Source organism: Eleutherodactylus coqui, chromosome 9 (assembly GCF_035609145.1).
Source record: "Eleutherodactylus coqui strain aEleCoq1 chromosome 9, aEleCoq1.hap1, whole genome shotgun sequence".
Lineage (NCBI taxonomy): Eukaryota > Metazoa > Chordata > Amphibia > Anura > Eleutherodactylidae > Eleutherodactylus > Eleutherodactylus coqui.
The window spans coordinates 77,337,273-77,353,030 of record NC_089845.1 but is presented as its reverse complement, the minus strand read 5'-3'; the positions used below and the strand labels follow the sequence as shown (position 1 = coordinate 77,353,030).

At 44.1% G+C, this 15,758-nt stretch overlaps 1 protein-coding gene across 4 annotated transcripts in view; it reads left to right on the top strand.

Moving 5' to 3' along the window:
* The window catches only part of ARHGAP28 (Rho GTPase activating protein 28), a 183,415-nt gene extending 174,662 nt beyond the window's left edge, over nucleotides 1-8,753 (top strand). For all 4 annotated transcript variants that reach the window (XM_066579576.1, XM_066579575.1, XM_066579577.1 and 1 more), the window contains exons 14-15: nucleotides 129-187; nucleotides 7,786-8,753. In XM_066579576.1, the coding sequence (XP_066435673.1) occupies nucleotides 129-187; nucleotides 7,786-7,877 (151 nt within the window). In that variant the 3' untranslated portion in view covers nucleotides 7,878-8,753. The remainder of the gene's footprint in view (nucleotides 1-128; nucleotides 188-7,785) is intronic.
* Nucleotides 8,754-15,758: the final 7,005 nt, after the last annotated feature.

The window sequence follows — 15,758 nt, the reverse complement described above, 5'->3', positions numbered from 1 at the left end:
GCCAGCAACGACAGCTGGGGCCAAGAAATCTCAAACAATAAGCCGCTCTTACATATTTAGAATGAAAGAAAACTGCATTAGACATGTTTCCAATCAAAGGCCTAAAATATTCTCTTTTGCTTTTCCAGCCGCGGCACTTCTGATAAATGTCTCAACCAAAGTTTGTACGAAATTGGAGGAAACATAGGTGAGCATGATTGTTAACTGGATATTATATATGATGCTATACAGAGGCGTAACTTGAATCTGTTGGGTCCCAGTGCAAAATCTGGAACTGGGTCCCCAACTATAAAGCTTCATTGATAGTATTGGTTTGCAATATGGGGGAAGAGAGACTTTATGGGCCCTCTAGGGGTCCTGGGCCCAGGTGTGACCACACCCTCTGCACCCCCTATACATACGCCAGTGTTATAGCTTTCTTGACGGAACCATATTCATTATCTACAATGTAAGAGTAAATGTTCAGTGAAATCATTGTGGCAGGCGATGTTACATGAGTATTCCTATCTTAGACTTTCATGGCATATCCACGGGATAAGTTATATAAGTCTCATGGATGTAGTCCCTACCTCTGGAACCAGCATCTATTTCTTGTTCTGGCCATCACTGCCTCCAGCTTGGCTGTGGGGTGGTCTGGAGGACAGAAAGAGCCAAATGGGCTTCACTATGCTGTTTCCATAACTTACATAGAAGTTAGAGGGGTATTCTAGGCTTTTTGAACTGATGACCTGTCCTCTGTATAGGGTATCAGTAGTTGATGGATGGGGGGCATGTCATGTTCTAACTATAAGAGAAGCATGGCTCATTGGTTTCAATGGGAGTAAAGCCAACACTCCTACTTCCTGCTGTGTCTATCGAGGATGAAGTCCGTCTGACTGCACTTGGCAGCGGGTCAGACGATCAGCTAATAGATAGGATACCCAATCAGCGGACCCCCATCCATCAACTACTAATGGCCTGCTTAGGGGATAGGTTATTAGTTCAAAAAATCCAGAATACCCCTTTAATGGAAGTTATTCAAACAATGTATCACAGTGAGCAACACTGTTTCCATAACATCCATTCACTTCTTTGGCACTTATAGAAACAGCATAGCCCAGCTGCTTAGCTGTGTCTGTCCCCCTGGCCCCTTCCTTGAGTGCAGTGTTCCCTTAGCAGCCATGTTTGGCTGAGTTGAGAACACCCCATTAAGTAGAAATACTGGAGTAGGATGTGTTCTCACATGAGACATCTTCATATTTATTCTCACAATAGCAATAATAGGTGCCAAGTTAGAAATATTAAAACAAACCCAACATCTATGGGGAGGTATTCTTTCACATCAGGACCCCAGATATACCAGCATGACCACCTGCATATTGGGGGTCCAAACTGTCGTGTTTCAAAAACATTTCTAAAAATTGCATTTCAATTGGATCCTGCAGTGGATGGTGGCCAGTGTGATACCATCTGCTGACACCCCACCCCAATACAATGAATTTACCATACCTGGAGCTGTGGCCTTATAACTGTATATGATATGTATGTCTAATAGTCATATAAGGTTATATTAAGGTTTATGAACCAAACAGGTCAGATACCCCTTAGGGTGATGGCATAACGCTGGGATGAGCCATCAACTACTGATCTGTGGGGTTTCAGACATGGTTACCTGAATAGGGTTGGGTGTCGATCTCTGTGCAGCAGTTCTGTGTGGCTGCTGAACTCATTCAAAGTGAAGTCAGGAAGAATAAGCAAATAGTTAATACTGATTAAGCAAGTCCTTACATATAAAAATCAGAAAGTGAAGCTGATGAATCATTTTGGGGGTACTGGTAGATAGCAGTGTAGAACATGTAGTACTGTACTGTACCGCAGAGAAGTGCTGATAGCTAATCTTTGCAGAATTCAAAAGCTAAAAAAGCACTTGACCTAGTACTGCGTTCACAGCTAATGAGTTTGTTACAGTGTAACAGTCTCATACATTTTCTATGAGTTCTGTGAGGGCTCAGTCACACGGGCGTTTTAACGTTCGATTATTCGCACGTTAAAAAAGATTGCACTATATAGAGCCAATGCTTTCCAATGGCAGCGGTCACATGTGTGTATTTTACATGCGCAAAAACGTCTGCGGCAAAAATTATAGGACACTGTTTGTTAAAATGCGGCTAGCTGCGGCATCAGTATTTTTTGAATGTGAAACCCCTGTGTGGGTTTCACCTTGTGCTCAATGGGGCTGGCAGCAGCAGCGCCAACCCCATTGAGAAAATACAGTAAAGATTGCGATCCTCTGGCACAGCTGTGGCAGAGGAGCGCAATGTTTTCCCATTGAATTCAGCGGGCTCCAGTGGGCTACATTGAAAAGCAATGGTCTGCCCGGAAACCCTGCAGTGTTTTTCGGAGAAGGGCTTAAAATATAAGCCCTTCCCTGAAAATCATCCCTAAAATGTGTAAAAAAATATATATATTCACCTCTCCACAGCTGACAGGGCTCAGGCACGTCCAGTCGGGTCTTCTCCTGCACTGCTCTGAAGTGCTTTCAGCAGCTGAAAGGGCTGCCTCTGATTGGCTGAGCACTGTGACCAATCAGAGGCAGCTCTCAGCTATTGAATGACAACTGAGAGCTGCCTGTGATTGGTCCCTGCGATCAGCCAATCAGAGACAGCACTCACCCATTCATTGAATTCAATCAATGGCTAAATTCAATGAATGGGTGAGTGCTGCCTCTGATTGGCAGTGGGCCAGGTGATCAGCTCATTGCTAAAGGAACTCGAGTGGCGGCTCCAAAGTAATAAAGAATCAGCAATTAATCATTAATAGTTTTTGCCTGGAAAAAACCCTTTATTGAAAAACTGTGCTTTCTCAAATTCCACAATTACGTTAACAACATAAATATTTTCCCTACTTATTGACTGATAATGTGTAAAATGACATATAGTAGATCACCAGTTTCTCTAGTTACAATATTAATTCTTTCCATGACTGTTCTCATTTGAAGCCATAACTTTATGGAAAACTATAAGCACCCAAAAGTTAAAGCGTGCCCGGACTTTCAGATGAGTTTTTCAGAATCAGCTGCAGTGTGTGTAGATGGGGAATAACACTAATCGGACCGTTACATGACTTGTATTCTGCATTTATCAGCATTTTTCCCCTCTGCTGGCTGCATCTCAAATGTTTCAGTTAACTCTAGCATCAAGTCTATATGAGTCACTGTCTCTCTCCCTTCTCCTCCCCCTCCTCTCTCCATAGACTTTTTTGATTAGACCTCATAGATATCTTTGTTACTAGAGACAGACTTCAAATGACAGTGTGGAGAGAAAATTAGAAAGAAGGGAGACCCCTAGTGGCCAGCACTAGATTTTTCTACGCAAAAAAACGACACTTTAGGTCAAGTGATTAGCACTTTTGCTAGTTGTCACATCATAGCAACACAAGTTACCTCAAAGTGAAGTCAGGAAGAATAAGCAAATAGTTAATACTGATAAAGCAAGTCCTTACATATCAAAATCAGAACGTGAAGCTGATGAATCATTTTGATGGTACTGGTAGATAGCAGTGTACAACATGTAGTGTATCGCAGAGAAGTGCTGATAGCTAATCATTGCACACACCTTACTAATACCATAGCCACTGATTCATGCTACTAGCCCACAATGTAATGCGCTGATTCACAGTAGTGTTGGCAATGAACAGCGCAAGCTCATTGGCTGGATGTTTCCGTTACTCACATCCGCTGCTGATCAGTACTTTTTTTGGCATTGTAAGTTTTCTGTGGTTTCGAGTTGCATTGTCTCAGGAAAGGTCAATCCCTTGGAAATGTTGTAACCTGAATACATTGTAACTTGAGGGACCACTATATAAAACCCATTACTCCGTCTTATAAATCACTCAGAGATGCTTTCGCCTTTGTCCAGGTCTTTAGAGGTTTTTCTTTCCATCTGATACCTTTTTTTTCCTGTTTTGTGGTTTAATAATAGCCGGACTCTTGGATTTGAACCAAACAAAGCGCAGTGAGCAACACTTTTCCAGACCTCAGAGCATCTGTAAATCAGGGATGATCAATGACGCTGTAATTGCCCGGCTCATTTTACAACCTTTGTTTAAGTTTACTGCAATATCAGCACTACCTACAGCATCTGCTCATTGACTTGGGATGTAGTCATCAGATTAGATGATTGCCAGAGTCAGGGTGTTAGTGTAACGTATTATGTCTCTAGGATATGTGTAGTCAGGCCACACTTCTATATAGATATATTACTCCCATTGTTCTTGGGGTTCTTTTTGTAGCCTTGTTTATACCATGTGTATTTAAGTAGAAGCTGTCATAGACTTTATGATGTCCTCACTGAGGGCAGCATAAAGTAGTGACAGGCACAATGAATAAACTGGGCTCATCCCTTGCTGAGAGCTGCATGAGTAAGCTGTAAGTTCTTAAAATCCATTGCACTTCATCCCATAAGTGACACATTGCTGAATCAGCCCACGATCAGCTGCAAGCCACAAATGTGTTGTTTCATCTGGTCAGGAGGGGTGAAATCTCTCCTTAGGCGGAGCACCAAGAAGTTGAGTGAGGAGACTTTTAAGACCATGCATGCGCCTCTGAGAAATATGCAAATAAAGTAGATGGACTAATACCTCTGCAGCGCCACCTATTGGATGGCAGGTCGGTATTATTGTATCTTGATGCCACCAGAAGTAGTGGTGGAGCCAAGATACAGTGTGTTTGACTGGTGGTTTACGCCCCCTGTTCCTGATTGGCTGTCCGCCTGTCTTCCCGTGCTGGCCCTCACAGGTCCTGTAGGCACCGCCGGGCTCCCTGCAGTGCTGAACCTAATGGCCTGCGCTCCCTCCAGTGACTCTGTCTGGTGGGTGCTTCGTGGCCCCTGGCAGCTGGCGGTCAGCATGTATCTGTGCTGGCCGTGCAGGAAGGGCAGAGCCGCCGTTCGTCACTGGTGAGCACTGCTGTGCGACATCTCAGTGCTGGGTGTTCAGGAAGGTGTCAGCCGCAGGACTTCACTCGGGAGCGATGGTGAGCAGGGCCGGGAGTGCAGTTTCAGGAGCGAAGCTTATCGCCCACAACAGCATCAGGGGGAAGGGGAAGCCACAGTGTAAAAAGCAGAGTTTGCTGGCGGCAGCGGCGTCGGGTGCATGTTCCCAGGCCACCGTGTGCATGCATTTTTGCCTCGGCTGCAGGCTTAGGGTTAGAAATTAGTTTTCCTGTTAGCCTTACATTATTTGCGGCTAATGCTGCCATGTAACCGCTGTAACATGGAAGCATTAACAGCTAATAAAGTAAGCCTGATATGAACAGGAATCCCTAAGCCTAATGCTCCAGGGCTGGCAAAAAGCTATACAGACGCTGCTGCTAGGACCTTTTTGAATTTAGCCAATCGGAAGCTAGGGGTATGACAGGGGCGTTCTCCAGTCAAAACCCTAGCTTCTGGTGGTGATACAAGATACAATAATACCATACAGATCTGTAGAGCAATGATTGGGAATTGAAAGCCAAGTCAGAATCCATACACATACAGCTGTTTCGGGGGTTTTGCCCCTCATCAGTGTGCAATAGGATCCTGGGTTGGCTAGTGAGAGGCCTGTGACATGGGTCGGGAGCTGTAACATCTCTCTTTAGAGAGAGCACCTAGAAAGTGAGCGAGGAGACTTAGGCCATCCATGCTCCTCTGGGTAATATGCAAATAAGGAAGATGGAATAATACCTCTGCAGCGCCACCTATTGGATGGCAGCATTCCTTTAAATTAATGCTTGACCCAGGTCTGTAGAGCAATGATTGGAAATTTATCTGGCACCTCCATGTGCCAAATAAAAACCTACTTCAGCTAGAAACTAGAGTAGGTTTTCAATATAATCCATGCCAGTTCCTGGCATAGATTATAGTAAAAGCAATATGCCACGTTCGCCCATGCCATCTAAAAATTTGGAAACAGTTGCGGGGCACGGTGTAAATGCCAAAGAGGTTAGTGATTTTTTTTTTATGATCAGGATTCTGGTATACAATGATTAATAACCCCAAATGTAGCTATACTGTTACAGTGAAGGCCACAAATAGACAAGGTTCTTGGATCAGCCAGAAGGTGAACAGCCCCAATAGGGCAGATATGCTGACTGATAATATAAATGCTTATGTAATCATTGGGTGATGGCAAATTTTAGCCTGGGGGGAAAGCACCCAGCACTGGCCCATGAGCAGCAGCCCATCCAAAACCCGTTTACTTCAGCCTTCAGTAACATACTGTAAAAACAGTATTAAAACTCCCCTTACTACATAAATGTGGCACCAGAACCAAGCTCATAACATAAATATAGCCCCAGAAACAAACAGAGCAGTGAACTATTGCAAAATCAGGTTAACCGCTGCTATATATATTTTGTACTGTGTGAAACTACAACTCCCAGGAAAACTTAGACAATGGTAAGGGTATGCTGGGAGTTGTTTTACAATGTTACAGCCTATCATCACTCCAGCCATCAAACAGGGAGGAAAAATAAACATTTACACTGAAGCGACTCACAGGTATTCTTTGATTAGAGGTGTCTTTCCTTTCTTCTTCATCCGCAATGACAACTTCTAGTTACGACTGGCGTTTGCAGATTTTGGTGTCCAGATGTCTTTTGCTTCTTGCTTTTGCAGCACATCTCTATACTGTTCCCTTGAAAAAAGTGTCACATATAGTCCCCCCATGAATAAGTCCGCTTTCATACGGGCGTATTTTAGCTCTGCATTTGGTCCATTTTTGCCGACCGCAGTACAGAGCTAATGTAACTCTATGTATGCATTCACACCAAAATGCTAGTCAATATCCGTACTGTTTGGCGTGGTTTCTGATGCGGCTTTTGACGAGTATCCGCAGCAGATTTCAATTGAAGGGGTGAAGTTTGCTGTGGATCCTCATCAAAATCAAAATGTTTTTTGCATGGATTTTGGTACGGATTTTCCATGGCGGCAAATCCGCACCAATTCAGCAGTGTGTGAACGTACCCTAAAAGAATAGAGGAGTAACTACCAAGATTTGTTTTACCCCCACACCCACAAGAGAATAATGTCCCCTCCATTGCCTCCCACCATTAATAGTGGCTCCATAAAGTAACTTTGCCGCCTCTGTGCCACTCCACACACAAATTGGGCCCCTTCTGAGGTCCCATCACTAATTTGGAACCCTTCAGTATCCCCCTCTCTCTCTTCATAAGTACAGGCCCACCCCGAAACCTGCATACTTTATGACTCTGTAGGACTGGCCAAGTGGAGCAAGTGTTTTGATTAAATAGTGGTGCCTGGGTGTTCCATCCATCCATAGCACTTCCCTCATATCACTGCATGTCAGTGCTATATGCAAATCATGACTTCTCCTTCCTGCCCGATTCTGGCTAGGCGCTTCAAAGCACAGAAAGAGAGAAACGAGGGGAGGAGGAGTCATGGTTTGCATGCAGCGATAGTGGGGAAAGTAGTACTGATGGACGGAACACCGGGGCAGCACTAAATACCTGGAACACTTATTCCATCCCGTCCCAGTCCCCCTGGTGATCATGTATGTAATCTAACGATACAGTAAGTGTACATAAAGAGGACCTTCACCTAAAATATAAAAATTGATCACATATTGATAAATTAGAAGTTTGAGCAATATCCATATTTGGTAATTATGTTGAATTTTTAAGAACATTTGACTGAGGAACAACTGTACCAAGAAACATTTTATTGTAATTGCTATGGAACTGTGGCCATTCCTGGCTATTGTCACCAATATTATTTCATCAGTTAATAATTACATCACTCTTTTCTCTAGGGGAACACTGCTTAGACCCGGATACTTATATGCTGGATGTATATCACGTTAATCCTCATGCAGAATGGATATTAAAACCCAAAAACAGCTGAGAACAATGGATGGTGCAGCACCTCCTTCATCTTCAAGCTGCACTGATGGAATGTATTGGGCTGACTGCAGTGTAGCTGCTGAGTACTAGGACTGACATTGCTGGAGATGATGGACTTATGAAGACCTGGGTACTTTCGAAAGTCAACACTAAATCTGCGGAGAAAACCTGTGGACCTTGAATGAGCATATTATTTTTGCTCTTGGTGGAATATAATTTATGCAATTTTTTTTTCTTTTTTAATGAAAACACTACCAGAATGCTGGGGATGTGCCGACCCTCAGTCCTTACTGATTGTACCTTTACAAGTATTACTGCTGACACAGAAGTCATGTTGGCCTTCTTACTGCTGGACAGACACTAAACCCTTCCATGGGTGGCATTGATGCCTTCTTCAGCTCTTTATAGCGTGACGTGAATGCTTTACTCAGCATCTCAGAAGAAATCTTGACCGTAACTGTTGTCCGTCCTTTTGTATAGGAACCACTAAGTTTGTACAGTTACATTTTTATATCTATTTGTAGATATTCTATATTGGTTTTTGTATTTTTTTAAAACATTTCCTCTGTGCGCATACGTTAACATTTGTAAACCATCTGTCATTACTTCAGTATTCACATTTAATAATACGTTTTTACCATTCACGATAGTCGGTGCCTCCTCTGTAGGCCATGAGTGTTTCTGCCAGGGGATATGTTGTAAATGGAAATATCCAGGCATTGTGCCAACTGGCATGTATGTTTTAGACTTTAGTGTGGAAATGATTCTTGCGTGACTTGTTTCTTTTGATTGTGGAACGCACTGTTATTGCAGGTTTGTATGGAAATGAATTGAAATGCATAAACATAACTTATATAAATCCAGTGTTTGATAGAAAGGTGCTGCATTTTGTCATAATATGCAGAACGGAGATTTTTTTTCTCAAGGGACAAAAATCTTCAATGGTTTTTTCTGGGACTTATCTATGGAAGGTCTATCCTCAGGACAGGTCATCAATAGTTGATTAATGAGGCTATGTTGCTCAGGATCCCCAACAAGCAACTGTTGGCCGGGCTAGCTGTCCATGAGGACAGAGCAAGTAGTAGACAACTCTGTCCATACTGCAGTGGCCTGGGTTGGTTTTGCAGGAATAGCTCTCATTGAATTCAATGGGAACGGAACTGAGCGTCTGGTACCAATGGGCTGCTGCAATGCTGACAGAGCTGTCTGCTTCCGACTCTGCCCACACTGACAGTGGACTTGACGAACAGCTAAATGGCAGGGATGCCAAGTGGTGGACCCTCCATGATCAACTATTGATGAACTATCTTGAGAATATAGATGGGACAGAAAGTTATCCTATCTTCACCCATTAAAAAAAACTATTGTTCTCTTATCTCAACACATCAAAACCCATTGTAAAGTAATTCAAAGTGCGCTGCTGGGAGCTGTATTCAGTGAACATACCACCCGCTGTTCCCTGAATACTTTTGCTTTATTTTTTCCGCCAGCGGGGCTGACAGCTGAGAACAGCTGAGACAATGTAATCAGCTGTTATCAGCGCTCCCCAGCAGAACACAGTGTGTGGTCCGTCTTATCAGCGCTTCTGCTGAACGACGGATTTTAGGCAGAATTGAATTCCATCATTCGGCAGAAAACTGAAAGATGGGCACATATAGACACAACGATTATCACTCAAAAGATGGCTTTTGAGCGATGCTCGTTGTGTCTAAATGGACCTTTAGGTATACCCTGAGTATAACTAACCCTCAGCAGTGACCGCCAGTAACTACATCAGCAGTTTTCCTGGGTATAATCCTAAAATGCTCTCAGCTTTGCATGTTATGTGGTCTCGCCATGTCTCCGAGTTGTCAGTACTGTTACAAATGTTTAGGGAAAAACTTCTAAGAAAAATCTCTTAAAAAATAAACACATTTATTTTAAAATATAATTTTGGCAACTTCTTCAAAGTGTAGGCATTTATAAGCACCCAAGGTGCTTCAAATAGAAAGCAGCTCTATTAGTTCAGTTCCTCTTTAGAAATGAATGAAAAGTAAATCTTGTAATGGCCTCCTGCAGACGGACTGGTCGGATCCCGCTGTGAGTATTCACCTGCTCTGCCGCCTCCTCTGCACGCGCAGAGCAGAGCCAGAGCGCCACTAGTGAGATTTCTGTGCCACACAGAAATAGAACATGCTGCGATTTGTTTACCTCGCGAGTTTTTGCACGGTCAAATCGTGGCTGTCTGCATAGGATTGTATTATCTTATGCAATCCTATAGCAGCGGGCATGGGCGGAAATTCTACAGGAAATCCTGCTGTTGAGTTTCTACCCGTGTGCAGGAGGCCAACGGTGCAGCAGAGAACACCCCCATCCCCTAAAGAAAAGAAAAGGGTAGGTACCCCTCCTAAGGGCACCATGCAGTACAGGACTTATTGTACATGTCTAGTACTGCTGCAACAATGTCACAACCAGGATAGGTGTCGCACAGGACTTATCTTATGGGTCTGATGTGAACGCACAACATATCCTGACGAGGGGAAATACGTAACACTCAACAGAGTGAACGTAGCCAGAATAAGATGGAAATCTCTCCTGCTGACATAGTATGCACAGGACTTATCCGTACGGGCCTAGTGCAGATGCCAGGCAATCAGTAGAAGGGAATACCAATACGGATACTGTCATACTCAGGAGAAAGTCAACACAACATAAAAACAACATAACATAACATATGAACAGCACTCAGAAGTCATGCAAGCCACCAATACAACCAAAGCAGTATGGAGCCACCACACCCACAGTACAAAGGGACAGGCGCCAGACATCACCCACCTGGCATTCAAGGAACACAGTGGCTGCCATCACCAGCATGCACCATGCACAAGAACATCTGATGCGTGGAAGCCGCACCTGCAAAAGGATAAGGAGAAACCCGAGAGTGTATGCACCTGTGCGGTCACCATACCACACACTACTTGATGCATGGATCCCAGAATGCAAGGAGGGGAGGGACAGCAGGTGTCCAAACCATCTGCAGGAAAGATAGGGGAATCCGCTCCAACAAACGAATGCAAAGACACCACATACTGAGCAAACACCAAAAATAAATGCAACAATCGTCGGAAAAACAAGACACGCCAGACCACCTGCTTGAGAAAGACTGTGGCAAGCAGTTGAAACGTTGCAGTTATTGCAAAGCATGGAGGAATAAAGAGCTTATGCAATTTTTTATAAGGACATGTTGGATGATTTAAAACCCCTCGTGTGGCTTACAGAATCCTTGAGGTTTTAGACCGCCCGTAACACAGACATGCCACAAACATAATGCACCCAGTTTTAAATGGGGCATTATGTTATGTTCATGTGGGCTAGTGAGCATAGGGTCCACATGAACGTTACCATGGCTCTTTGCTTTTTCATATTCAGAATCCCTATATTAAGATAAACTTTTAATAGTGCCACACATGGTTTCCCTTAAATACTGTGTAACAGTGCAACTCACAGCAGTCCCTAAGTAATAAATATCAAGTCCAATAATCTGCTCTGTCCCCCTGTAGTACATAAGGAGCTATTATGTCCTCCTGTGGTAAATAAGCAGCCATACTGTTCCCTGCAGCAATATCCAAACTGTGCCCTTTAGTATCCATAATGTCACCTATAGTAGTAGCATAATGTGTCCTGTAGTATCCATAATGTCCCCTCTAGTATCCATAATATACCCTGTAATAGTAGCCATAATGTTCCTTGAAGTATCAATAATGTCCTCTATAATAATAGTCATAATGTCCCATGTAGTAGTAGCTATAATGACCCCTGTAGTAGTAGCCATAATGTCCCATGTAGAAGAATCCATTATATCTCCTGTAATAGCAGCTGTAATGTCCTTTGTAGTATTCATAATGTCCCATGTAGTAATAGCCATAATGTCCCCTGTAAAATAATAAACTCAACTCCCTCACAGCCTCAAGGCACCTTCCATTCACTGTCTGTCCTCTTCTGACCAACATCCTGCAAAACGGTGCAGGTGATGCAATGACATCATCATGCCAACTGCGTCACATAGAAGGTGCTATGTTAGAAGGTGCTACGTCACATAGAAGGCGCCGGGAGCCCAGCATGGCTACCGGCGCTGCCACACTTAATTGTAGTCATTTTTTAAGGGTGCGTATACAATTAACTTCAAATTATGTCAGAGTATCAGTGGGCAGTGCCAGTGGCCCACTGATCCCACGCAGCAGTGCAGCCCACTGGAAATCTGCCCATTTAGGCAGATTACCAGTACAGGCCTGTATGTAGGCAGTGGAATGGCCATCCCCAGCATTTGGGAAGGGGTGACACACAGTAGTAAACTCATCCCATAGATTGGGCATCCCTGTCTAGATGTAAACAAGAATGTTCCCATTCATTGACTGCAAGATCTTGAAGATGATGAGAAATTCAGACACAACACAAATCATAAAGTTGTGAAATGTGTCATTATGCTGTGATTAAAGGGCTACTCCAGCAAAAACACATTTTTCTATCCATGCAGCCCTCACCTCATTGTCTGTCACACTCTGGAGGTCACCTCTGTATATTGAAATACCTTTCTCATGCATTGGTATCCTAACTGATACTTATCAGGCACCATCTTGATGGTGAGATTTCTTCTTGCTCACTTTCTGTATGCTATGCTAACACTCCCATGATACATCAACACAAAATCACATGAGCAGCTACATCCAGTACCATCTCTGCCTGCTGGGAGGACACTGCCATTACCTTCTCCCTGCTTACTTTCTGTATGCTATGTTAACACTCCCATGATGCATCAGTGCAAAATCACATGAGCAGCTACAGCCAGTACCATCTCTGCCTGCTGGGAGGACACTGCCATTACCTTCTCCCTGCTTGCTTTCTGTATGCTATGTTAACACTCCCATGATGCATCAGTGCAAAATCACATGAGCAGCTACATCCAGTACCATCTCTGCCTGCTGGGAGTATTCTATATGCACCTAAATAAACTATAGCCCATAGATATACAGTCAGGAAGATGAGCTGTCAACTACTCTATTATAACTGTGTTACAGAAGCTGAGTGATTATCAGTAACTGTGATAGGAGTTTCTGCGTCACTCTCTAAAGAACATTACCACCTGAACTGGTCCGTAACAAGTTACCTGAAATTTCAGGCATTTGCTTCACTTGCCCAATGCCGACTCACCTACCAATAGCGTAGATCCATAATACCCCGTAGGTGCCTATGCCCTTCACCAAGATGGCCACCACTGCAGAGGGGGCAAGGCAAGATGTCCTGCAGCTGCTCACTGTATCAGAGCTGAGCTCCATCAAACCTCTGAAGGTCCTGCCTGGTGTCATGTCTGCTTTGTGTGTGCACTAACTGCAAACCAAAATCTAAAGTCTCTGGCAGTGTTCACACCACAATGCCAGGAAGTCCCTGCAGTACAAGGAAAAATAAACAAATGAGGGAAATCTTCCCTAAGCGGATCCAGTAAATGGCCTGCCCTGATAAGGACGCATCCACCCGCATACCTGTGCCACTCGCTAACCCTAGCAAATAAAAAAGAAAAACCAACATAAGAATAAACCAAAAACCTCCAAGAACAAATCTCAGTACAGAATCTCTGAACTTAACTGAGAGGACCGCTGAGAGAACCTGGAAACTGGATCCAGCGACGTCATCACTCCACAACAGAAGGAGACTGTACTGAAATTGACCAGCACGGAGCTCAGGCCAGACGGGAACTAACCCCCTTCCCCTAATTGCCCTCAGGTGTACACTAACAGCTGACACACCCATCAGAGTCAAAGTACAGCGAGGATTCAAACTGACGCAGCAAAAGGATCATAAAACAAGGTACACCAGTCGTACATACAGATAAACAAAGGAATATTTAATGACACTCTATCACCTACGAGCTTATAGGCTGAAAGTAGGTGGTTTATGGAGTCCGGGGAGGTAAGTGTTATACAAAGCTGTCGCTCAGTGCATTGAGTGACGCGCTAAGTAGTCCGCCCATTCTAATTTTTGTAATAGGCGGACTCCTTAGCAGTGCCACTCAATGTACTGCAGTGGGGGCTTTCAGAGCAGATACCGAGGAAACGACCGGGGAGGTAAGTATAAAACAAACATCCTCAGACTCCACAAGTCCTCTATTCAGTGAGCGATCATTGCATGAAAGCAAAGAAGCAGTCATCGTTCTCTAATTCATAATAGGAGATCCTTCAGTAAGGCTGGACTGACAGCATAGTCTTCAGCTCTTATAGCTCCTCCGCTGCAATTTGTATCAGCTAATTTATGGAAGTGTAGGAGAGGAGAGAGCAGAGGGAAACTAAGCCATCCGGCGAACTTCACTGATAGACTGCTATTGAGATTTAGACTTCAGTCATCATATGCAGTACAGTGATATGTAGAAGCTGCAGAAGACAAACTGTGCAAAATGTTTAATTAAACCCTACTGAAAAAATGATTGCCAGCCCAAACTACATACATTTGAGTGGAAAAAATGACCCCCAAAAGTTTTTTTAGCCTTTGAAGTCCTTGGAGGAATAACAGAGGAACGGTACAACATAGAATTCTCTAAGAAAAGATGCACCAGAATTGTTATTTTATGGGGAATACCATTATTTACTTAAACAGACATGTCAGGTGAGCTGCGAGGTCTTATTTAGCCGTCAGTTTGAACAATCACATATTTGCATTCTTTTCTAAGCTGAAGTGATAGTAAAGTTATATGAATATTGCACAGCTGGTCTGTTACTCCCACTAGTGGAAGGAAGTCTACCATAACCTTAGGACATGTTACAATCAATATTCTAAGGATTGTTTTTACTTAAATCCAAGTTATCTGTGTCTTATGATATCACTGAACGGTCTTTGATGTCCCAATTTTAATGAACTTCCCTTTTAGCTTTCAAATACTAGGGATTATTGAAGTGAAGCTTAATGTGGAGCTAGAGAAACTATCTTGCTTCGAAAAGATAGGGAAGTCATACTGACTATATCATAATCACCTCTCTGAAGCCATGGAAAATGCAGATTTGATTTCTCTTGGTATCTCATAGATAAGAAAGTTATGGGGTTTTCTATCACTTTACTGTTGGATTGTGACTTAGGTTTGCTTTCGGCAGTGTTTCTGTCCTGTTATGTACACAGTGATCTGTAATGTACTATCTATCAGGGTTTTAAATAAAATTCATTTAATATCTGATGATTATAGCTTCTTGTAGAACCAAGCACTAGCAAGTCAATGAGGTGGTACTGGTGTCATATGTCTCCACCGGAATTACGGATGGAGACATGGGTTGGCCGGGCTTAGCTACAGGGAATGCCCAGGTGATGTCCACAGCTGCGGATTGGTTGCCGCACACACACCTTCCCAAACACACATGTACTGGCCATCCCCCTGACAGCTGACACGTCCCAGCCGGCCTCACATCTCCGCTCCCATCCCCCCTGTCACTGTCCTCGCTGACCTCCCTATCATGCAGCTGCACTCGCATCTCCCTCCCGCTACCACTGCCAGAAACACCGTTTTAACCGTGGCCCCGCTGACACTGTCCTCGCAGGGCTTCCTGTGATGCAGCCATGCTCGCACATTCACTCCCATCCCCCACTGCCACCAACAGCGCTCTCACCCTGCGCTCCTGTCCCCAGCTGCCACTGCCACCGCCAACAGTGCTCTCACCCACCACGCCGCTGCTTTGATCTGCGCTTGCATCTCCGAAGGTGCCTGCTCTAGGTCGGGCAACTCTAGCATGCGCCTTGTTAGTCCCGCTGCGGCCACTCATGCTGCTGCTTGGCCAGCTCCTGAAGCCGGCTCTGTCAGTCCTGCGCTGCTGCTCGCCCAGCTCCTCCAGCCACAGCAAACCACAGCCCTAGCCAATCAGGAGCTAGT